Source organism: Helobdella robusta, assembly GCF_000326865.2.
Source record: "Helobdella robusta unplaced genomic scaffold HELROscaffold_1, whole genome shotgun sequence".
Taxonomy (NCBI): Eukaryota; Metazoa; Annelida; class Clitellata; order Rhynchobdellida; family Glossiphoniidae; genus Helobdella; species Helobdella robusta.
This window is the reverse complement of record NW_008703570.1, coordinates 6322586-6347453: the sequence shown is the minus strand read 5'-3', so window position 1 is coordinate 6347453 and position 24868 is coordinate 6322586. Positions and strand designations below refer to the sequence as shown.

Sequence of the window (24868 nt, the reverse complement as noted above, 5' to 3'; positions counted from 1 at the left end):
TTGTGTAAATGTTGCATGAACGTTGCGTAATAGTTGCACGGATGTTGCGTAAATGTTGCATGAATGTTGCGTAAATGTTGCACGGATGTTTTGTGAATGTTGCATAAATTTATGGTAGATGTTGCATGGATGTTGCATTATAAATGGTAAATTGTTGTTGCATGTTGCTCAAATGTTGCAAAGATAAACTTTTTCAAATTCTCAAATTAAAAAATATAATTTGAAAGATTTAATTAGTTTTTTTATACAGTTTTGTATGAAAATTCAATAACGCGCCATCGTCATAAACGTGTTCAGATTTGAAATGGAAAGAAAACAGGGAGGCTGCATAATGTTTAGAGTCATGTTGCTTGCTGGTTCTGCAAACCAAACATCTGTGACGTCACATCACGTCACGTCATGTTACGTTATGTTGGACGATGTTATATATGAGTTAGGAGATGTTAGGAGAAGATGGAAAGCTTAAATTGTGGCAAAAATTTTAATTGGAAGATGTCAACAAGCAATTTGAAAGAAAAGGCATAAACGTCTAAACCACGCATAAAGAAAAACATCATGACCACCTTGAAGAATGTTCTAATAATAATAAATGGCAACAGTAGATATGACTCCAACACCAACAACGAACTTATTAACAACGACCACAAACTCAAAAACACCAACATCAACAAGCGCGACATCAACAGTCGCAGCAGCAACAACAACAACAACAACAACAACAACAACAGCAACAACAACAACAGCAACAACAACAACAGCAACAACAACAACAACAGCAACAACAACAACAACAGCAACAACAACAACAGCAACAACAACAACAGCAGCAACAACAACAACAGCATCAACAACAACAGCATCAACAACAACAACAGCAACAACAACAACAACCTGATGTTATGATTGCGTGGCTTTCTCAATGAAACCATCCCAGTTTGTATTTCTTTCACGCAATTACATCTTAAAATGAGAGTAATCAAAGTATTTTGTGATTCAGACGTTTGATTTTTTTAAATAAATATATTTGATTCATGTTATGCAAAGAATATTAAACAATTCGACTAAGCGAAAGTAGCATACGAGGCTTTCATAATTTATATAAAAATTTTGTTCATAAGATTCATCATTTTGCAACAAATTAATATCTGATAATGATAATAAGGAGGTAAATATATCTGGCTTGTTTTTAAACGCCATTCCAACATTTTGACATTAAAACTTGTTCTAACAAACTTGTAGGAACACTAATGATCCATTAGAAAATAATTTATAGAGCCCATCATTAATGGTATAAGTAATTGAAGGCATTAATACCTGCTGAGATTTTGTTGCCTCTATAATTGTATGTTCACGTGTGCATGCCTGTGTGTGAATGCGTGTGTGTGTGGATTGGTGAATAATGCGTGTGTATGTGTGTGTACGTATGTGTACGTTCGCGTTTGTGATTGTATGCGTGTTTAAGCAAGCAATGCTAGTACGTGCACGTGGATGATTAATAACGTTTGTGAACAGACACTTAAACAACTGCATGCATGCACAATGCACGTATGGTGCATTTCCACCTCCATTCATGAAAAACCCATGCACGTAGATACATTCATTTGGAGTTTACAGACACAGCGTGTCTTGTTTTTTCTTGCACCTGTGATGCAATTCACTCTCTATTTATTTAACAAATAATTCATGAAATCATTCGTCAATTCATTTGAGAATTTAGATATATCTTTACCAGTTGATCATTTTTGTCAATTAATAAATAATTTATTGATCTTTACTAATTTATCTGTGAATAACGTTTCTAATTGATCTAAAATTCAGCTATTTAAGCAAAAATTTTCAACAAAATAAAAATTACATGGCAGTTTTTATTACCTTATAAATCACCATCTTCATTCAAATCAAGTTTGCAATATCAGATTTACGTATTCAGTAAATCTTTCTAGATGTTTTTTTAATTAAAACATCATAAAATGATTGCAACAATAAAAATGAAAGAGTTGTGAGTTCACATTTTATTCAATTGAATCCATCAAAAAAATTAGTTGACAACCGCAAATAATAATGCAATTATTAATTCAGTGGAATAAAGTAAAAAAGTTGTTTATAAAGATAATGTAGATGTGTGAGCAAAGTACTGAAGCAATGAAGTCGAATGGAATAAAGCCTGCACAGTTGGGTGAACATTTGAATGAACATTCAAGTGAACATTCGAATGAACATATGAATGAACACTTTAATGAACTTTTAGACGCGCATCTGTGAAAGAGAAAAAATGTTTAACGTTTATCTGAACGACTAAACGAGTGAACAGAGATGAAGAAAATGAGCGAATGTACGCGAAAAAATATCTGGCGATCGTCAAAAATGTTCCCTTGTTATTTAATTGTCAGTTTAAAACTTCCAAACGACAGTTGTTCCTCTAGATATCCATTAGGCTTGTAGCTCATTTGTTCCAAATTAAAATTGTTATTGAAGGAGTTGAATTATTTACTCTTGATACCTTTTTGCTGACTTGATGTTTCCTTCTTTTGACAAGCCATAATTTTTTTTAAATACTCTCATTCAAATAATTTAACTAACTACTAAAAAATTTTTGATAACGAAAGTAAAAAAATAGAAAAAAATAGCAAAAATAACGAAGAAACGTCTAAAGTAAAAAAGAAATCTGCGCACTGAAATGCTGCCAGATGGCCAGTTGGTGCCTGCCTTTTTTCAAGTTACTGAGATGACTAGAGAGCCTCAGTTTAATGCTGCTTCATTTTATTCGTGCTTATAATATTACTGTTACATTTTCATTTATATTTGAAACTCTTAGTGCGAAAATTGAATATGGCAAAAATTTCAATGCTGGTCTTTAATGGAGCTTGAACTTAAATTTTCTTTGAGGGAACATTCCGCAAAATGAACATGCGATTCATGACGACAGCTCACAGGATCTGAAACACTGAAACTCATTTGTAGCCATCGCCTTTGACAATGTCAAACACAGTTTTAAAATGGCACATTACATAAACAATGTGCGTGTGTGTGTCTGTTTGTGGCGTGTGTGTGTGTTTGTGGTGTTGTGTGTGTGTTTGTATAGACTTGTGTGTGTTTGTTTGTATTGTGCGCAGTATCTACTGATTTAATAATACAGGAGAGATATTAGCCATAAATTGACTAAGCCGCAAGCGTAGATTTCATTAACAGTTAAATAAGCTGTCTGTAATCTCTCCCACACTCACTTGAATTTTAAAATTTTTGTTGCATCCACGTGCATATGCGAACGACGCGATTTATTCAAATGACCACATTTCGCTGAGCGTTTTATGGAGTGGTCATTTGCATACCTCACGAGTAACTTTTCATTAACATCTTCACCAATATCTTTCTGTGCAGATTCCACCACTGGAAGCTGCTGAACACTTCTCTACATGACATTCATACAGACGTCTGCACAAATACACGTGCGCACACGCACTCATACTCACTCACTACTCACTCACACACACACAACACACACACATTCTATATACATTTCAATGGAAAAGCACACACACACAAACTCACACATACACAGGCATGTACGTGTTATGCCGTGATGACAGGAAGTGCGTACAAATTGAAGGACTGAAGGCTCCTTCCATCAATCATCACTCCGTTTAATTTCTTTCTTGCCTTTCTTTCAATATGTTTACTTTTTCAGTGTCAGCAATATTTTCTGCATATTCTGTGTTTGCATAAAAATAAATAAATTGAAACCGAAACATTTCTGTTTGAATGTTATTGTCAAGTTTTCTCTTATAAAATTTAACCTCACATTAAACTTAATCTAAGATTAGGGACCTGAGGGTAATAAGTGAAACTCGGCTAAACTGGCAGATTTTAGATTTGCTTGTTTAAAGACTGTAATGTTATGCGTAGCAGCAGGCGATTAAAATCTGGTAGCAGAGTTGGTGTTTGTTTGGTTGACTATGTTAATGTGAAGTTTGTCTAGATTTATTAACAGATAATAAAACTTTAGATTGGTTGTTAGCAATGGATGTCAATGATATCTCCGACAGTGGTAACTTTCATGTTGTTTTTGTTCTTCTTTTAACAATTATCCCTTTAATATTTCGCAAAGTTCTCAAAGGTATCAACATACAGTGCATGTAAACACACGTGAATCAACACATCAGACACATTGCAGGCGATAGTTGAGGATCTCTCTACAATCGAAACAGCAGTGCCTGACATCTTAACCATTGCACCATAGCCCTGTCCATTGTGTATTCTTAATTTTTTTTTATTCAGCAATTAGAAAAATAATTAGCCAAATTGAAGCATATACATGAATATATGATTGGAGAGTTACTCATCTTATTGTTAGTTACAGATGTTATCTTGATGAATCAATCATTGGTTGTCCAATATCTCGATTAAATTTGTTGTTCCAGAGGGCACAGTACTGTTTTAATTTTCATAACTTCATCTACTGTTAGCACATCACCTCTGTTTCCATATTGCTTGCCGATGACAGAGTTTTCCTGGGCTTGAAGAAAAGAGCAGTGTAGCAGTTGACATTTTTAACAAGGAAATTATTAAAATTTGTTGCTGGCTTAAAACGTTACGTTTTCTTTGTTAATTATAAATTTGAAGCACTGACTTAATCAATTTTCATCACCAGCTGCTATTCATGTTGAGCTAAAGACCAACTGCAGTGATGGTTACTCAAGTCGTGTCAATCATGAAAAAGCAGCCTGCAACAAATTCGTTAAGTAATTGTTTACGTGGAATTTTGAATATGATTTTAGATTGATTGACAACTACAAAAAAAACGAATAAAAATCAACTCTTATAAAAATGAACAAATGAACAAATAAAGAAGGTAACACATAGTGGCGAACGACACAAACAGGATGGACACCGATACTGGCCCAACGAACAATCTTCATGAAGTTTCGGCAACATTTACTAGTTTAATGCATCTGTTAAAATCATTCAAACAGTTGCTGTTTGCTATAATAAAAAAATTTGCATCTGAGATTTTTGAGATGTTGTGCACTGCGAACGTTACTGTTATGAACACTCAAGTTAACATTTTACCTACAGGCTTGCCACTACATTTTCACTTGTAGCATTGTAAGGCCAACAACAACAACAACAAAACTTGAGTCGCAAACAACACAGTCAACAACAAAATTAACAATTACCGTTAACGGCCAAAGCAACATCATCAACATCATCAAAACAAACATCAGCATGGCAACTGTATTAACTAAACAATATTATCAGCCACAACAGATGCAAGACACACAACCAACAGATACAAAACACATGAACAACAGATATAAAGCAAACAACAGATATAAAGCAAACAACAGATACAAAACAAACAACAGACACACAACCAACAGCAGACATAATACAAACGACAACACCTAGAGCAATAGCATGCAATATAATATAAGTGGGCACTGTTGAACGAAAGCCTCATTCAGAACAACTGTTTGATATTTCTTGGAGGAATGACATGAATGGAAATATGTGCATCGCCGGAGATGGATTGTGTTGTTAGAGATGGATTGTAAGATTGAATATGGATTGATTGTGGTGACCAGCAGCCCAAACGGACAACTCTACATAATGTAAAATGTATAAAAATTATGATTGATGACAATATGCTTAATGACTCTGCTTGGTATGTAAGCTACGAAATCTGAACGCATGACGACGCATGCACGAGTTGAGCATTACGCCGAGAAGATTTCAAATGGTTCTGTGAAAGTCATACAGCCTGATTTCATCATGTGTCACACCGCATAAGCTGACATTAATTAGCAACATTCTTCTTCTAAATGAGTGTCAGCGTTGGGTCTCCCACTTTCTCGAGCATCTGTTAGTTAGTTTAGTTCATACGGTTTGACCACTTCCTGTGTAGATTGACCAACAAATGATCTTTTTTCACGTCTGATCATCACTCATCACTGCTTGGTTTGTGCAATTAACAGTATTCAAATTTTTATTTTGATGTCGTTTGTTTGAATTTTTTCAATATTTTTTGCAACTTATTTACTAAAAAAATTGTATATAAAAAACAACATGTTAAAATCCCATTAAAATTATTTTTTTTTATTATTATGAGAGTTCGTGCAAAGATAGTAGAGAAGACATAGCGATAATTATGTGGTCAGATTTAATACAAACTGTTGGCTGGCTCTATCGTTGCGCAATCATGTGATGTTTATTTATTCTTATTAGCTGCAATTTAGTTTAATTAACTTCATACTATCTTTTTATTATTTTTCTTTTTAAAAAAAATCAGAATCTGACAAACGCAGAAACTCTTACAACATGCAAGGCAATAGTATGAAATGATAATGAAAAATAAATAAAGGAAAAAAATTCTCACGAGTTTCTTTGTTTAAGAAGTATTTGTTTTCACATTATTTTATCTTTATATCCGCACAGTTGTCCACTATGTCATCATTGCATTGTAAGCATTTTGGCATGCACCGTACCATTGCAGCTCGTCGTTCCATGGAGCCCACTTTGTTGATCTTACCCAACTATTCGGTTGTTTGGTTGTTTTATTATTTAGTCATTTATTCGATTGTTCATTCCCTTATTTGTTCATTTATTCATTCATTCATTCATTCATTCATTCATTCATTCATTCATTCATTCATTCATTCATTCATTCATTCATTCATTCATTCATTCATTCATTCATTCATTCATTCATTCATTCATTCATTCATTCATTCATTCATTCATTCATTCATTCATTCATTCATTCATTCATTCATTCATTCATTCATTCATTCATTCATTCATTCATTTATTCATTCATTCATTTATTCATTCATTTGTTCGTTCGTTCGTTCATTCGTTCATTAATTCATTTATGCATTCATTTATTCATTCATTTATTTATTCATTCATGCATTCAGTCATTCATTTATTCATTCACTCATTTATTCATCAAAGCTTCGTGCACTTGCAACATATCCACCTGTCGACCACTTAATTCACCACACCACATGCATGCTTTCATTCATAATCCAATTAGATCGGCCTATCTGTCTGTCTGTCTGCCTGTTTGTCTGTCTGCATTTTTTTCAGATGTCTCTTCAAGATCTCCTATCTTAAATCCAAGCTTTCTACGTCAATCGTTTCATCTTTTTATTATTCAGTGGTTTTCCTACTTATTCAATTCAGTAATTCTTACATTTAGTTACTCATTCATCCATTCTCTCATTCATTTTTTTTGTTCATCCACCCATCCATTTATTCATTCATTTATTTATTTATTCATTCATTCAAATTTTCTAGAGTTTTGAATCACAGCACATCATTTATTCAACCAACTTCACAGTGGTTTTATATCATCTCATTAAACTTTATTTTAACTTTTTGAAAATCATTTGAAAGTAAAACATGTCAATCCATCTATCCGTCCGTCAATCCATTTATCCATCCATCTATCCATCTATCTTTTCATCCATCCATTCATCCGTCTATTCATCCATTCCTCCGTTCATCCATCCATCCATCCATTCATTCATCCATCCATTCATTCACCCATCCAACTAACAAACGAACGAACCAACCCGTGGAAGCATTGCACCTAATTCAGTGAAACATGGATGTTTGGATTGAAAGGAGAGATAAATGCGGAAGCATGACAGATCGTTTTATCAAATCACATTTGCGTGACTGGAATAAAAGTTTTTCACATTTCAAAATATTGTTTCGAGTGAGTTCATGCTCATATGTTCAAGCGAACCACGATGTGATCGCGCGTGTGTGTGCGTGTGCTGAGCCACATTTATTCACATGCATCCATGCAGTGCGTGCATATTAAATACGAATGTACGAATGGAGTTTCATTGTTCAAGTGTGTGCATGCTTGCAGCGGGTGACAGTTTGTTGGTTGGCGAGTATTTTAATCCATCCCTATCCATCCCTACAACTGTGACTGTCTGAGAATCGTTGGTTTCTTTTCATTTAGTTGCAATCCTATTTGTACAACATTTTTACGCATTTGTGAAATAGTTGTTAAACAGAAAGCTTACAAATTTTGTGAAAAACTTGTAGAAAAAAATAAAAACACGTACGCAGATTGATGCAACAAAACATACTTCATACTTCATTGCACGAATCATCATGCATGGACAAAGATTGCAAGTTGCATACATCACTCGTCATATCGGGGTTGGCTGGATCGCAGGAAACAACTCAACTCAACTCAACAAGTTCACACAACACAACCGTACACAACACAACACAGCAGAACATACAACACAACACGCAGACATGTTGAACATAAAACAAAGGCTGGCTCACACTTTCAGTAGCATTTTTGAACAGAGGACATGTATGTAGGCGTCAATAAAATGAATGCCAGCAATTACTCTGGCATGAAACATGTCTACGTGCAACTCTGCTACATTTACCATTTACACAAAAATGCATGCAGCACTCACCTCCACACAAACATTCATGCAACATTCACACGCACACACATGCATGCATGTAGCATTCACATTCATAAACACATGCATGCATGCAACGTTTACGTTTACATTTATTAGATACACCCCCTCACTCGGACAACAGCGCAACTGAACAAGGAGCGAGGAAATGTCGGAGCGTAAAAATGAAACATGAAGTTTAATAAGGCGGCAACAAGCAATAAATTTCGAGTGTTGTGTGGTGATGTTGTGCTGTTGTAATGTTGTTGTTTTGTGATGGCGTTGTGATGTTTTGATGAGATAGTGTATTATGTATGCTGCATTATTTCACATTAAGTTGTGAAGTATCATGGAATGCAGTGACGTGTGGTTGGTGATTGATGGTTGTTTGTGTTGAAAAAAATTATCTCAAGCAACGTGCGTGATGTTATGTAGCGTTCCCCTCGCTTCTCTTGTTATTGTTACTAGTTTAAATAAAGATCCATTATATGTTTTCGATAAGGTGATGTATTTCTTCATCAAATGAATGACCCCATCATTACATGACCACATCATCACACCATCACATCACCACACCATCACATGACCACACAATCACATGACCACATCATCACATCACCACATCATCACAACAACACACAAGCTTCAAGTTAGTTCCATAATCCGCCAATGTAAATTTAATATTTCATGTCCTGGTAATTTAATATTGCGATGTTATTAATGAGCCGTGATGATGATGACGATGATGATGACGATGATGATGATGGTAATGATGATGACAGTCAGAATCGTGATTACAATGATAATGATGTGTATGTGTGTGGTGGGGTGGGTGAGTGGGGTGTGGACGTGAAGTGAGGTACATGGTAGGAGCTGATGGTGGATGTAATAAGGAGCAACAGATCGGGTGCAATCGTTGTGACGTTCATGTCATGCCATCTTATGTCTGCTGAACGTTATTCAAAAGTTGCGTACATAACACACCAAACGCTAGCTTTCCATCGGAAGGCCTTACTTACTATATTTCAACAAATGTGTCATGTTCAAACATTGTATAGGCTTAAAGACCCTGTATGTTTATACAACTGGAATGTGTGTGTTGAGCTCTGTATACATTGTGAGTGTGTGTGCTGAAACAACTGATGCGATTAAACATGTTTATGTTCATTCATCGTGTATGTTTAAATTTCGTGTATGATTAGACATTGAGTGTGCTTAACTTAAACATCAGCAATCCCTTTTCTCTTTCCACTTGTAAGCAGAAAATTTGTGTGCGGTACACATAGCGTTGAAACGTGAATACTATGCAGCCAGTTTTCAAGGTGTTTGCTGAAAATGTTTTGATGGTTATGAGTTTGACCAAGTTTGAACTTTGAATAAGATTTTGTTTGATTGTTTCTCTTTTCAATGTATTTGCTTAGCAGACGGCATGTTGGTGTGGCGCAGAGTAACAACAGCAGCATTTCTTTCTAATCGAAAATTCGGTTTGAAGGTTTGTTAAGTTAGAAATTTGAGAAAAATAGAATGAAAATTAATTTAAAAAGATTAAAAATATCAAAAAATAAATATTTTTTGAACGCTTATTATTTGTTGCGAAACATTACAGGAGATTGTACAGGTCTGGAGAGAATACGCAGCTTTGCCTAACATCTTTCTTTATTTCGACTAGTCATCATGTCGCCAACTTTCATCGCTGCTCTTTGGTGGTCCCAATAGAGGTCTTTGATAACTCTCGTGTCTTTTCTTCAATGTCCAAATTTTCCAATATTTCCATAAGCTGCACGTGTTTCACGCAATCAAAAGCTTTGGAGTAATCGACGAAACATATAAACAAGTCTTTCTTCAAGTCACTGACCATTTGTAGCATTAAGATAGCCTTTCTTGTGCCACAATACTCGACAAAACCACATTGGACATTTGAAATTCCAGATCTGATTTTCCTTCGTACTCTCATCATCAGAATTTTCAAGAGAAGTTTTTGTAAGATGGCTCATCAAGCTGATTGTTCTATTTAGTTCACAATCCGTTGCATTAGGTTTTAAAGGCAATGCACTGAATATTGACTTGGATAGATCTTCAGGAATTTTGCCGCTGTTACATATCCCATTAAAAATTTCTATTACTTTATCAATGTCAAATTCATCAAGACATTTAATTTTTCCAACAACTATCTCATCTGGATCTGACGCTTTACATGATTTCCTTTTAGAAAGAGCAGCAGGAACTTCAGATCTATGTATCTTTAGTCCTTCTTCGTCTTTTTAAATAGAAAGCTTTTCACCACGATATCATCAAGAGGATCGTTAATTTATACATTTCATCTTTCAAGCACTTTTTCTTTCTCTAAGATTATTTTACCGGATTTCACTGCTATGCGTCCATAAAAGGTACGGTATGATGCTGTACAGTAGTTTTTAAATTCCCACAAAACCTGTCAACAGTACAGTTGAGTACAAAAGGATTATTTAGAGTACAATGTAGAGTTCTATGTTGTACTGTGAGCAAGTACTGTGAGGTAAGCAGACGAACTTCAATCAATAACATTATCTACAACGGTCATCCTTCCATCCAACTATTATACTCCATTCAGAGGTTTATGCATCTTTGCTTGCTTCCATTTGTATGTTTGTTGATGTTCCATCTCTGTCTAAATGTTTAGGTTGTGCATGTAATGTGGTGTACAAATTATGGTGCACACTTTTAACAACATGCGTTGACGTTATCGACTGATTGGTTACTTGAGTTTGATGTGCGTGAATGTATACAAACATGCATGCTTTCCTTCATATACGAACATACAAATTTCTGTACGCGATTATATATATATATATATATATATATATATATATATATATATATATTATCAATTATTACATTTTTTAATTAATTCAATTAATTTGTTTATACTAGTTTACATTTATTTTGTTGAATAATTTTCGTGAATGTTCAATGCTGAAGGTTTTTGTTACACACACATGTTTATGAACGCACGTGCACGTGTAGGATGTACGCTCGTGTAAGTGGCTATACGTTTGGTTGTACATGAATGTACGTACCTGTCAGCACTTTTTGTATCGGTCCGTTTTTATTTGAGTTTGAGTAGCACATGTGAACGCTTGTAAACAAATGTCGCATTATAAAAGTACATTAATATGCTGTACCCAGGTGTGTCGTTGCATCCAGAAATGCATCGCCTGCCTGCTTCTTTCTCTCCATCTCTCTCTCTCCCTCTCTCTCTCTCTCTATTTCTCCTTTCTTTTTCCTTCTCTCTTTTTATCTCTTTTGCTTTTCTTTCTTTCTTTCTCATTCTCTTTTTTGTCTGTCTGTAGAGAAATGTCATCTGTCCACAAGCGAGTAAAATGTGCACTGTGCTTGTAAGCTAATGTTTGCAGACTCGTGGGAGAGAGAGAAGTAATTTTTTTGACGTAGCCGTAAATTAAAAGAACGCGAAGAAATATGGAAACCATCTCTTCACTTCTTTTCAGTTTCAAATTTGTTTACCTTTGCATGCACGGCTGTGTGCAGGTGATGCTTTTTTAATTTTCCCGCGTCAAAATTTTAAAAAATCATTTTTTTTTAATATTAAAATTTATTGTTTAAATAAAATTTTCATTATTCAATATTGATTCATTTGAAGTCTGACAAAACGTCGAAAATAAAGAAGATATCATAAATAAGAAATCTTTTCAAATGAAGAAGAAGAAAAAGACGAAGATGATGATGACGACGATGATAATGATGATGATGATGACAATGATGATGATGATGACGATGATAATGATGAAGGAGAAGAAAAAAATGATAAGAAGAGGAAGGAGGTGACGATGATGATGACGATGTGATGATTATGATGACGACGACGACGACGACGATGATGAAAATGATGATCAAGATGATAACGTCATGCGGTTGACATGTTGATGAAATAATTGAAAATGATGATGAAAATGACTCGCTCGATAGGGATGAGATTATTATAATTGATGCATTTGCGTCACATGACCTGTTGATCATGCAACAATGACGTCACGTCATCATCAAATCCATTTCATTTAATTAATATCACACAAAAATTGTTCCGTCCATGGAATTTAATTAAATAGATCTTTACAATAACGTAATAATGAAATTAAATAAATCATTAAATTACTAAATTTTTCAAACTCAATCCATTGACGCAATTTCAAATTAATTTTTAATATCATCTTTTAAATTTTATTTAAAAAATTCTTATTAACGAGTCAAGTATTTAAATTTCAAAAAAGATTTTTAAAAATTAAACAAAAAATTATTTCTCCAATTCAGATGACATGATGCGTGTAAGCTGAAAAATCTTTTTTTTTTGCCAAGCAAAAATTTTGTTTTAAATTTCACTTATAAAAGATCTCATGAGTTGCTTTAATTTTTTAAAAAATTTTATAAAAAACTGCCAACTGTTCTATGACCAGTAAGTATTTTATCGCATCACGTTGAAATCGGACAAAAATTTAGGAAAAACATCAAAACAACTAATTTTTATCACACTTTCGTCTTCTTCTTTTTTCAGGACATTGGTGACTATTGACCTCTACAAAACCCGATCTTTAACACTTTGTAGTAGTTGAGATGTGGTGATATTCAACAAGTGACACAAGGACTTTACGAAAGTTATTCGTTGTTGATCGCGATCTCTTCTCCATGCAATCTTTGTTGTAGTTGTTACAGTTTCAATTACTTCCTTCCACATGATGTGACCAAAAAACTTTAACTGCCACCCTCAGATTATCTGTAGTAATTTCTTCTTTTCATAACCGAACTGTCTTAATAGATCCTCATTGGAGGTGTGAAAGTTCCAACTAATTTTCATAATTCTTCTCATAAACCACATCGCAGTAACAATCCTTTTTTCAATTTCTTTAGAAATCGCCCAGGACTCAGAGCCGTATGTGAGCACAGGAAAAGTGTAACATTCTAACAGTTTTAATTTTGTTGATACTCTGATTTTGTTTCGACAACGAATGATGGCAACTACAACTTCTGCCAAGAAAACCATCGACAAACACAAACCAAATGCACACATACGTATGTTATTATTTTCCATTGCCGTCTGCTTAACAGGTATGTTGAAAAAATGAAATGAAAATATAAATTTTCTGTAAAAAATATTGGCATCTATTGACAAAGCTGTCCAGGAATAAATTTGATGCTAGGCATGTTTCTGTTATAGTTTTTGTTGCCACTTTAGTTTATCACATGTTCATCGTCGTCGTCATCATCTACATCATCTTGTCAATTTATCAGCTACATTAGCAACATCATTGTCCTCATCGTTGTTATCATCATCATTATCAGCACCAACATAATCATCTTCACCAGCACCATCATCATCATCAGCAGCAGCACCACCATTATCATCATCATCATCATCAACAACATTATCGTTGTCGTCGTTATACTCATCATCATTATCGTCGTCGTCGTCATCATCATCATCGTCATATTCATTATCATCATCATCATCATCATCATCACATCATCGTCATATTCATTATCATCATCATCAGCAGCATCATTGTCACGTGACAACGTCAACATTGCCAAAAAGAAAAATAATTCCTCTCTCCACTGAAAATTTTTACAATTTTTTTCTTTTCAATGTAATTATTCAATGTTTAACTGTCATCTCTTCAACTTAGTTGTTAACCATAAACGTGAGCCAGATGGAGGAGGGGTGTCTGGGAAGGCCGCACCCTCTTGCAACAGACAGGTTGGTTGGGGTAAAGATAGGTAGGTCATAATACAATACGATACAATAATATACAGTACAATACATTAAATTGCAATACAATACAATACAATAAAATACAATACAATACAATGCTTCAAGTGAATGTTTAATTAATGTAGTAACATTGGGTTATTATATTGCCGTTAACAAATAAAATCTGCCACCTGTTGTTTCTGCCTGCACACTTAGCAACAACGAATCAAATCAGGGTAAAAAAGAAGGTTGGCGATCGCCAGTTGCAGATCTAGGGTCCCCGTTCTGAGCATTATTGGATAGAAAGTCAGTAAAAGTCAGTTTTTTTCACAGGAAAACACCATTTTAAATAAAAAAATCGGTTAAAAAATTGTCGTTAAAAGCAAACAAAAGGTCGCCAACCTATTTTTGCAGCATTAACGAAAACTTGTTAGTTTTTCGGCTTCTCTCCGTCAAATTTATTCAAAAATATCAACATTTTTCAAATTTTGCGCCACATCAAACAAAATTAAAAATAAAAATGAAAACAAATGAAACAAAAGTGGTAAAAAAAATGAAAAAAAGGAATAAATGATTCAATGAATGAATGAACGAACGAACTAACGAAGGAATGAATGAATATATATAGATGAGTAATTTTGTTTGATGACCAATCACCAGACAGTTATGCTGGCGTTTAAATGAGACAGCCTCACGTGGTGTCGGAGGGGAAGGAGGAGGTTGATGAGAGGCAGGCACATTAGCAGGACTCAACATGAATTATGTCTTCCTTGCATGCCTCCCCGCTCACTTGCCTCGTTTCTCCTCTCTCTCTTTCTCTCTCTCTTCTCTCTCTCTCCTTCTCTCTCTTTTTCTCAAACGACCGAAGGCCAACTGAACAAACGAAACATGTGCCAGTAGCTGTGTGTGTATACGTATGCCTGCCAGTTCCTCTCTCTCTCTCTCTCTCTCTCTCTCTCTCTCTCTCTCTCGAACAAAACACATACCATGTGCTGTGTACATGTATGCCAGTTCCTTCCTCTCTCTCTCTCTCTCTCTCTCTCTCTTTCGCCCTAAACCACAACAATTTTCTATTGATTTTTCAGAAATGTTTTTATTTATTATTTCTGCAGCCCACATGAGCTCGACGTTCGTCTGGCTTCCACCGGTGAAATTTCCATGCAACGCAACAGTGAGTAAACTTGCATGAGGTTTCTAATGGATGGAGACATCATGTTGATGTCGGCATGTTTGCATGTTGTCATTCACTCGTTTGTCACAATTGTTGCCTGGTCGCTTCACTTTTAAGTAAAACCGCTTAAAATCGTTTAATTGGAATAAAATCGTGTGTCTGTGTGTGCGTGCGTGTGTGTGGTGTGTGTCTGTGTGTGTGGTGTGTGCGCGCGTGTGTGTTATGTTGGAAAGAAAGGAAAAAATCAAAGAAAGCAAGAAAGAAAGAAAGAAGATGGAAATGAAAAGTTTTTATCAATGAAATGTTTTCATCTGCTCTTTTCAAATGTGTTCTATAAGCAAACAAAAACATACACTTATGTAAACATGTTTCGAATGTTTTAACTGTATTCACAAACGTGCTCGAGCCGATGCAAGAAATTATACATTCCATCCATCTCACATCTTCTCTCCACTTTTCCTCGCGTTATTGCAAACAAACACGCTTCCAACGCAGATTGCCCGTCGCAGGCACGTACAAACAACCACACATGTGCACACATCATTGGTTTGCCTATACACACACACACACACACACACACACACACACACACACACACACACACGCACAACAATTTTGACGTTATTCTTCCTAATTTCTAACAACATTTTTCTCTGCTAAAAATAATGAAAATGATTTGTAGGTTTTGAATGAGGCCGACATGAAAACTTAACTAAGAAAATTTTTAACTTTTCAAAAACAAATGCCAAAAGGCCGTTGAACAGTAATATTGCATTCTAAATTTCAAAACTTCCAACCAACTTATTCGTAAAGCACATTCTGCGTCAATTTGAAAATCTTGCTGGATAATGTTTTTCTATTTTACGTGTAATTTAAAAATCTTGCATCAACAAATTTTCATTTATTGGGGGGGGGGAATTTTCGTTAGAAGCAGAAACCTTTGTAAATAAATTGATAGGAGCGCAAATAAAAATGCTTCAGGCGTTTTTAGAAAAAAACTTTTATTATTAAAATAATTTCTAACCATGTTGTCCGTCGGTTGTTGGTTGCTATTAAATATTCATAGAAGGATCTGCTCGGCCAAATTTCTCTATTGTTAATCTCCGACTGGCTCTCACATTTTTTGCTCTTGAAATGAAAGTTTTGAAGAAATAAAGTCGGGAAGATTTAATTTATTTTATGTAAATTCTTATTTTAATGTATATAATATTGATAAAAAACAATTTAAAATAATTATGATTTTGTTAAAACTGGCAAAAAGTTAATATAAAACTTGAATGAATGTGATTGAATTGAAACGAATCACGAAAAAGAAAAATATTTTTTTGAATTCGGACAATAAATTTTTGGTTTCACATTCAGTTGAAGTTTCTAAAACGTTTGAAAACTACATGATGATGATGATAATTTAATAATAGCCTGATAATAATGATGATGGAAACTTTTTTTTTAAAAAATCGACATCATCAACAACAGAAAGTGAAAAGAAAATCAAGCCGTTAATAAGAAAATAGAAAATTGTTAATGATTTTAATTTACGCCATTATGAAGACTCATAAAATGTTTATTCAGCATCTCCACACGGAAGATTTGATCATAAATTGTTCCTATTACAATAAATGTCAAACGATGGAATTGTAACGTTCCTCATAAATTCATTGAGTCTATCATCTGGCCAAGTTAGCAGCTTAAGGCATTTTATCACTTCTTTGAGATCGGAGACGAAGCCAAACGTGGACACTTTCCAGGAAAAGATTTTGACACTGAAATCTTCATATTTCTTGAGTAGTTTGACATTTAAATCTTTTATTTGTTAAGTTTGTATTGTTTGAATTTTAAAAGATTAGTCTGGTGGCAAATTGCGAGTTCTACTACGTACACATTTCTATTTTCCATTATGCAAATGTCCGGGCGATATGATGATTTGAAAATATCTGAGATTGGTTTAACTTCAATCATCATTACATCTGCAAACATGTTTTGATTGGGCTTTTTAAAAGATTTCAATCAATCAACAATTGACGTTTCATATATCTGTTAAAAGCTATCTATGATTCACAATTTAAAAGAACGTGTTTTTTTGTCTGTGGTTTATCAGAGTCACGAAGTTTGCACCGTGGGTCCTTGATTCGCTTCCATCGTGCCAGCTTTGCAGCAGCTTTGCAGTACTGGCGTGTGCGCTGGTGAGCCTCCAAAACCCTTCTACCTTCACACGTTTTACCGCAAACGCAAGTTATATTTTAATATCTTACTTTTTGCGGTGAATATGTTTGTTGAACCACACGACCTGTGCATCTGCATCCGTGGCGTCCAAAGGATCTGAATTCCAAAAGGCATGTTGGACATTTCGCAGTCGTCAGTAACGTTTCTATTTTAAATTATTTTAACTTTGCCAACATCCAATAAATGAACTTCATAAACAAATTTTGAATTTTTAAATTTTTAAATCGTTCAATATCCCCAGATTATGACAAAACCACTCAAAATCAAACCAAATTTATAAATTATCAACTTTAAATTAATTTTACTATTAGTAATAACCACAAACTATTTTGACCAATGGTGATTTAAATAAAAACGGTTGAATTTTTAAATAAAAAGATCCAGCCGATACGCCAAAGTTTTAATTAAATTTTTAGAACTAAGAAGCAAATTAAAAACTTAAAAATTATTACAAATAATAATAATAGGGATAATAATAATGATGATGATGATGATAATGATAATAATAATAAAAATAATAATGATAATTTAATGATAATCTGCTATACAATTTTTTAATCTTTCTGCAAAATCTTCTTAGTTGAAAAATTATCAATTTTATTTTTCATAAAAAAGTTTCCAATTCTCTTTACATTATAAAATGAACAAATGGAAAAAACTGAAAAGAGTCTGTCAAGCCGTTTCTCCGAATCTCTTCGTACCAACAAATTGTAAATAACTTGTGATACAATCTTCAAGACACGAAACATAACCATTCAAATACATTCATTTCAATAACATACATTTTTTATTTGAGTAATTTTGCGGAGTTATTATGTAAAATAACATTGGCCTGCATTGTTGCGGATCCTTTTTGAAACACACACCGCCATACAGATACGTTCAATAATGCATACAAACGAACAGACGTTTCAGCAAAAATAGGCCTTCAACTTCGTTCGAATTGAAATGTCGCATGACGTGAAGCACAATGCAAGTGCACCTTTCATGCATGTTGGAAAAAATATCATTAATGACGTTCTTCCGTCGTTGCTAGTGCGGCAGTCAAATGAATGGCATGTCCATAATAACAAAGTAATCTGTTTGTAGAGGAATTAATGTACGCCCGCCATTTATGTGGAAGGATGGTCGACGATCGTCAATAATTCATCATCATTCTCCTCCTCCTCGCCCTGAACGCCTCTTCTCGTCGGAATGCTAGTTTTTTTTTATACAGGTTTTTTTCATACAAGTTTTTTTCGTACAAGTATTTCCGTACACGTTCTTACACGCTGTCCTCGTGTTGTTGTTTTCGCTGGACACAACAAGAAACATGCCTGCCAACAAACATGCCTGCTTGAAACACGTGAAGTATGTACAGTACACAGTAGGCACATGTACGTGAACCATGTATTTGTCGTTGTACTTCTATTTGTACTTTTTTGTGGCTGTACATGTAAGTATGTTGGTGCATGTTGTACATGTAGTTGTACTCATCAGGTATTGTACTTTGCATGCATCTATTCATAAATCCACTAACCCATTTTTAAAGATTTTGCACGGCAAAGCAAACCACAAAAAGTTGAGATTGCGCCATAATTAATTAAAAAAACAAAAATTACGCTAAATATTGAAATGAATAGCACTTCACTTGATTCGAAAATGTTTAACAAGTAATAAAATGGATTGGACGCAGATCTGCCGATTCAAGTTCTTCCATTAAAAGTGGAAAACAAAAAATTTGCTTCATTTCATTCCAATTGTAACATTTTCTATGTATATAATGTGTGCGTGTGTGTGTGTGTGTGTGTGTTTGCGTGGTGTGTGTGTGTAAAATTAAAACCAGCACACGTTCGTTCGTGCACACACACATCGAGCATACAGCGCGTTTCGCTGACACATGCATGGATATTATGTACAAACACTTTGCACACATGATTCCGCTGATGTTTATTTATTATTTATACGGAGGCGTATGTGTGTGTGTGTACGCACTCCATCCCACTTGAAGTTATTTCTGCTCTGCTCTCGTGGTCCTTCGTGCACATTTATTTTGTTGGCGCAAGTGTGCAAGTGTTGTTTGCTCAGTATATGTAATCGCGATGTGTGCGTGTGTGTGTGTGCTTGCGTGTGTGTGTGGGCTTGCCTGTGTGTGTTATGTGTATGTGCATGATTGAATAAGTGTATGTGTATATGTACACATAAGTCAGTGCGTTTGTTTGTTGGCCAAGTGGATAGGTTCATTGTACGCCTTCAAGGCTGTCTGGCGCTCATACACCGTGTGGACGAAAAAATATGCTAATTATTGTGTACATTGTAATGCGTTAACGTTTTATGTACATGTTGAGAGGGTAAATAGTATTATGTGCACTATGTAGACTGTATTATGATCTGCTCTGTCTGGAGTGTTGTGCACAATGTAGTGTGCACAAATTGTCGTTTACAATATGAGATTTACATAGAGTTTGATTTTTACTATGGATCGGTTAGAGAATAATTTGATTAAATTTGATTCCCATTGTAGCGTGTAGTGGTGTGACTGTGAATATTTGAATTAAACTTCAAATGAAAGTACTCCAAATGTTAAGAAAATGTTCAATGAAAGAAAGCAACTGAAATGCGGGAAGGGGAGAGTTGGAAGAGTTGACTTGAAAGCAGATGAATTGCTACCGCCAGCCGATTGACAACAACAACAACCGTTCATTATATCCAGGCAAGCACTTGCAAACCTCCATGCATGTGGAAAATTTTCATTAGAATCATTAGAATCACAAACAAAACAAAACAAACAACGACGACGATACAAAACAAAGTCCTGCCAGGCAAATGTGCGCCTGAGAGCGAGCGAATGCTTACGGCATGATCAAATGAGTTACATTTTTTAGTGGTTCCCATCAGCTGACAACATAATTCCGATCCGTATTGAAACAATCTCTGCACCAGTCAGCACCTTCCTTCTTTCTCCAACTCATGGCGTACGGGCAATTTTGAATTTATTGACAAAAGACATCATTTTATTTTTCTTTCAAATCGTTATTGGAGTGCTGAACAAACAAGCAAACACACATAAAACAACGGCGTGTTGAAGCAAATTTAATTGAAAAAATTTAAAAGGTCTGTCGGTCTGAGACGAGGCACGAGCGTGTAGAAGAACATTAATTTGCATTCAACAGTCACTTGACATGTACTGCAGCTGCATTGGAGCGCAAGTAAGCAGGGCAGAAACACAGAGTCATCCACACAAACACAACATCACCCACACATGCACAACATCACCCACCCACACACACACACATACACAACATCACCCACACATACACAACATCACCCACCCACACACACACACACACACAACGTCACCCACACACACACACACACACACATACACAACGTCACCCACACACACACACACACACACAACGTCACCCACACATACACAGCATCACCCACACACACACACACACACACACACACACATACATACACAACGTCACCCACACAAACACAGCACCATCAAGATAATCTCCTCAACAACACAAGTATCTTCTTAATGGAGTTATTGACTGTTGTTGAAGCCGACGTCCGCAATTAATTTATCCTTCCATCGATCGTGCGGTGTGTTTTCGTAAAGATGTTAGAAATATTTCCGCCGTTTGACATTCTTATTTGTTGCTGTCATGCCACTTTTCCACATGGAGAAGTTCATTTTCCACAGTCGTCGGCATTGATATTCGCCATCTACTCGAATGGTTAAATAAAATGATTTTAGCATTAAGCGTATTGAAACGTGTGCTGCAGCGCTTGAGCAGCCATTCGTGTAAAAATCATTTTCATGTCCCGTCAGTCTGGGGACTTCTGTTTTGTCAACCCATTCTCATTTTGTTTTGATGTGCATTTTGTAATCTTCCTCATCGACTAGCTTATTCAAACTAGTTTCGACTGAACAGATGAGGTTGTGTGTTAGTTTAAAATATGATTTTTTAACAAATTGACTATAAATTGTTTGGAGTTTTTTTATTTACAATTTTTCCCGCATACATCAGTGACAAAACTTTTCCATTGTAAATAAACTTTATAGATTTCAAATCAGCAAATCCAAGTCACACCATGTAGCAAGCACAAGCGGGCATGGTGGTTATATAATTCAACATTTCTACACAAACAACATTGCATCAGGTCAGCTTGTCACAACTTTTAATCAACAAATGTTGATATTGGTATAAAAATTACGACATTTGCAGAATGGTTTCCGTCGAGTCATATGAAAGAATGCATACAACAGAATTATCAGACCGTTAAAACAAATTTATGAAATATAATTTCCTCTTATTCACTGAAAAGTGGATTTCCACAAAAAATCATTTGCAAAGTTTTATTTCGAGAATGTTTTTTCTTCAACTATTTTTTAAAACTAAAGGATGTTAAAAAAAGAGATGTCCAACGTACAGCCCCCCAAGTCAACTCCTCCTCTCCGTTCAGATTCTCAGATTTCAAACAAAATTATTCTGCCGCTATTTGCCATTATGCATTCAATTGTGAAAAATACGATTAAATAAATTTCCTTGAATCATTCATTCACCGATGTCGTTTTGCTGGCACAGACAAGTCGAGAGTACTCAGGAGTTTCTGGAGGTACCTCACAATTAAACTATCGAACATCACCACTTGTGAGTCTGGCGGTCATTGCGTGTTGTAAATTGAAGTTCTCATTAAGTTCTACTTGCTTGCACGACGCTAACAACTTTTTACTATTTTTGATTTTAGATATGAGTAAAAATAAACAAAAATAATAATAGTAATATCAATAATAATTAATTATCACAATAATAAAAATAATAATTATAGCCACAATAACTAGGATAATCACATTAATAGTAATACTAACAATGACAAAATTAAGTGCATTGCTTAAACTATGAGGTAGAATTATGAGAAGGTTCTGCAAACAAATAGCAAGAAATACGCCTGCAGATACAGTTGAACCAAATTATTTTCATCATTTTGCATTCACATGATAGCTTCGGACAAATTGTCTTCTGAATTATTTGCCCGTGGGTTTAAAATGAAAAAAATTTCGTCATTGATGCATTTGGAAAAAGAATAATCATTTCCAATTCAATTCAGAAAGTGCCCTGAGGCTTTTCAAAAATGTAATCAGAATTTTTATGCCAGTGCTAAAATGTGTCGTTGCGTTTGCGTGTGCGATCTCGCAGGCGCGTGTGGCGTGTGGCAAAGGTGCGTGATGGCCACATGTGGCAACACTAACATTCCTGGCAAGCAAATAGCAATGCATAAAAACTTCTTCTTATGTACATAAAGATAAAAATACACGTGTCTACATAAACTTGCGCGTGTCATTTGACCACTTCTTCCATCTCCTTCTCACATAATGCACCAATGAAGTGAGTATATCTTAAATATAATGTACACGAACAGATTAAAATGTAATGCGTTGTAATGTAATGTAATGTAATGTCAGTAGTTAACCGTGTGTTGTACTGTAGGTAGGTGGATGCTGGTGCCTTCGTGTTGTGTCGTGTGTTGGAAGGACGAGAATAATTTGCGTATTTTTGAGCAAATGAACGTTGTTGTTGTTGTTAATGATTTTGTTGTTGCTATTATTGTTGTTGTTGTTGTAATTGCTATTGTTGTTGATGTTGTTAGTTATTTTTGTTAGCGTTTTTGTTCATGCTCATTTGTTTGTTTGTTTGTTTCATTGTTTACGTTATGAAAGCTTTCCAACATATGCGTGGTTTTCATGAAGACACGTGTTAAGTTGCGTGCCATTCCTTCATTAAAGAAATTTAATTTTCAAAGTTTTCAACGGACAAATTTTGTTTAATAATTAGCAACTGTTTTTATATGAACAATTTTGTTCATGCTTATGAGAAATGCAACTATTTAATCTTACAAAAATCGTCACATACAAATAAAACACACATATACATATGCACACATACTCATGCATACAAAATTAACACAATCGTCTAAAAGAAATTCGTTCACGAAAACATGTTATATACAAAAGCACCACACATACCACGCAGAATGCAAACAAAACCACACACATCCCAATGAAAGCGTCAACATACAAACCCATGTTCAGACAACATAAACAACAAACATGCAAATGCATGCAGACAGCCAACCACAAACACACACACATACAACAAACCACAAACAAACAGACCGACACAAATGCACTCATACAAACACAAACACGCCCCAACAAATATTGAACATGGACATAGAACAAGCAGTGAGAAAGGGCACAAACTTAATACATTTGAATGAACACGTGACCGCGGCTGACGAACGTAAGTCACACACGACAGAAACAAATATAGGATTGCATCAGAACAAATATTGATGTGCGCTGCGGACTAGCATGCAGACATGCCTCTACACATGCCAGATGCAGAAAAAATACATGCAGACAGACATACATGCAGACAGACAAACATGCAGATAGACAAACGAACATGCAAACAGGCATGAAAAACATCAACAACATGCTGGCACGAACCATGACAACAACACAACCATAGAAAAAATAGTACAATAACAACAAAAAATACATCATTATCATCAATACCATCACCAACAACAACGAAAACACAAAAGCTGATAAGACACATCGGTTGACATTCCGCGAAATGGACATGAAATCGGCATGAAATCCAAGGTTGTTAATAGCGGAGCAGCCGTTGCACTATTTCAACTTTAAATGCAAAATAAAATTACAATCGCTACTTACATACACACACACATATATTTATTATACAAACATATAATGAAACCTCTGTTGCATTTAGGCGGTTATCTTCTTGGTTAACGCACTCGGACACGTGTTGAGTTGCATAGATGACTGACATTTTGATCAAAATCAATTTTTTTAATTTTTACATTTTTTTCATTGTATACGTCGTTTTTCCCATTCTCATCCGTCATTCCCAAATCACGAATAGTGATTCCCAACCTCCTAAAATTCCTATTCCAGAAAGTTGGGTTCTACCAATTCATGTCCCATGCTCATCTCTTATTAGAACAGATAGGTTTTGAATTTTGGAAACTGTCTCCTTCAGTATGAAACAAAAATTTTTTAACTTTGAATATCAAATTTATTATAATTGCAAATATATTAGACAATCCATTTAACTTTAAACGCACTAAAAGATAGCGTAAAAATAAAGTAAAAGAATTCAATCGAAATTGAGTAAGAGAAAAATATTTCTAAAACACTTTTCATATAATAGTTCGACAAAAAGGAGCCGTAGCGATTTAGTCGATGCTTTTCTACTTAAGTAGCGACAGCGG

The 24868-nt window shown here is 34.9% G+C and overlaps 2 protein-coding genes across 2 annotated transcripts; one reads left to right on the top strand and one right to left on the bottom strand.

The window, feature by feature from the left end:
* Window positions 1–16943: 16943 nt before the first annotated feature.
* HELRODRAFT_159063 (hypothetical protein) lies at window positions 16944–17695 on the bottom strand (the record flags this gene model as incomplete). The annotated part of the gene is made up of 2 exons (XM_009010983.1): window positions 16944–17152; window positions 17602–17695. The coding sequence occupies 2 exons, from the start codon at window positions 17693–17695 to the stop codon at window positions 16944–16946; spliced, it is 303 nt and encodes a 100-aa protein (XP_009009231.1).
* Window positions 17696–22132: 4437 nt separating this feature from the next.
* On the top strand, window positions 22133–24228 carry HELRODRAFT_159062 (hypothetical protein; the record flags this gene model as incomplete). Its single annotated transcript, XM_009010982.1, has 4 exons — window positions 22133–22183; window positions 22651–22786; window positions 23740–23868; window positions 24176–24228. 4 exons carry the CDS (start codon window positions 22133–22135, stop codon window positions 24226–24228), a joined length of 369 nt encoding a protein of 122 aa, XP_009009230.1.
* Between the last annotated feature and the right edge of the window lie 640 nt (window positions 24229–24868).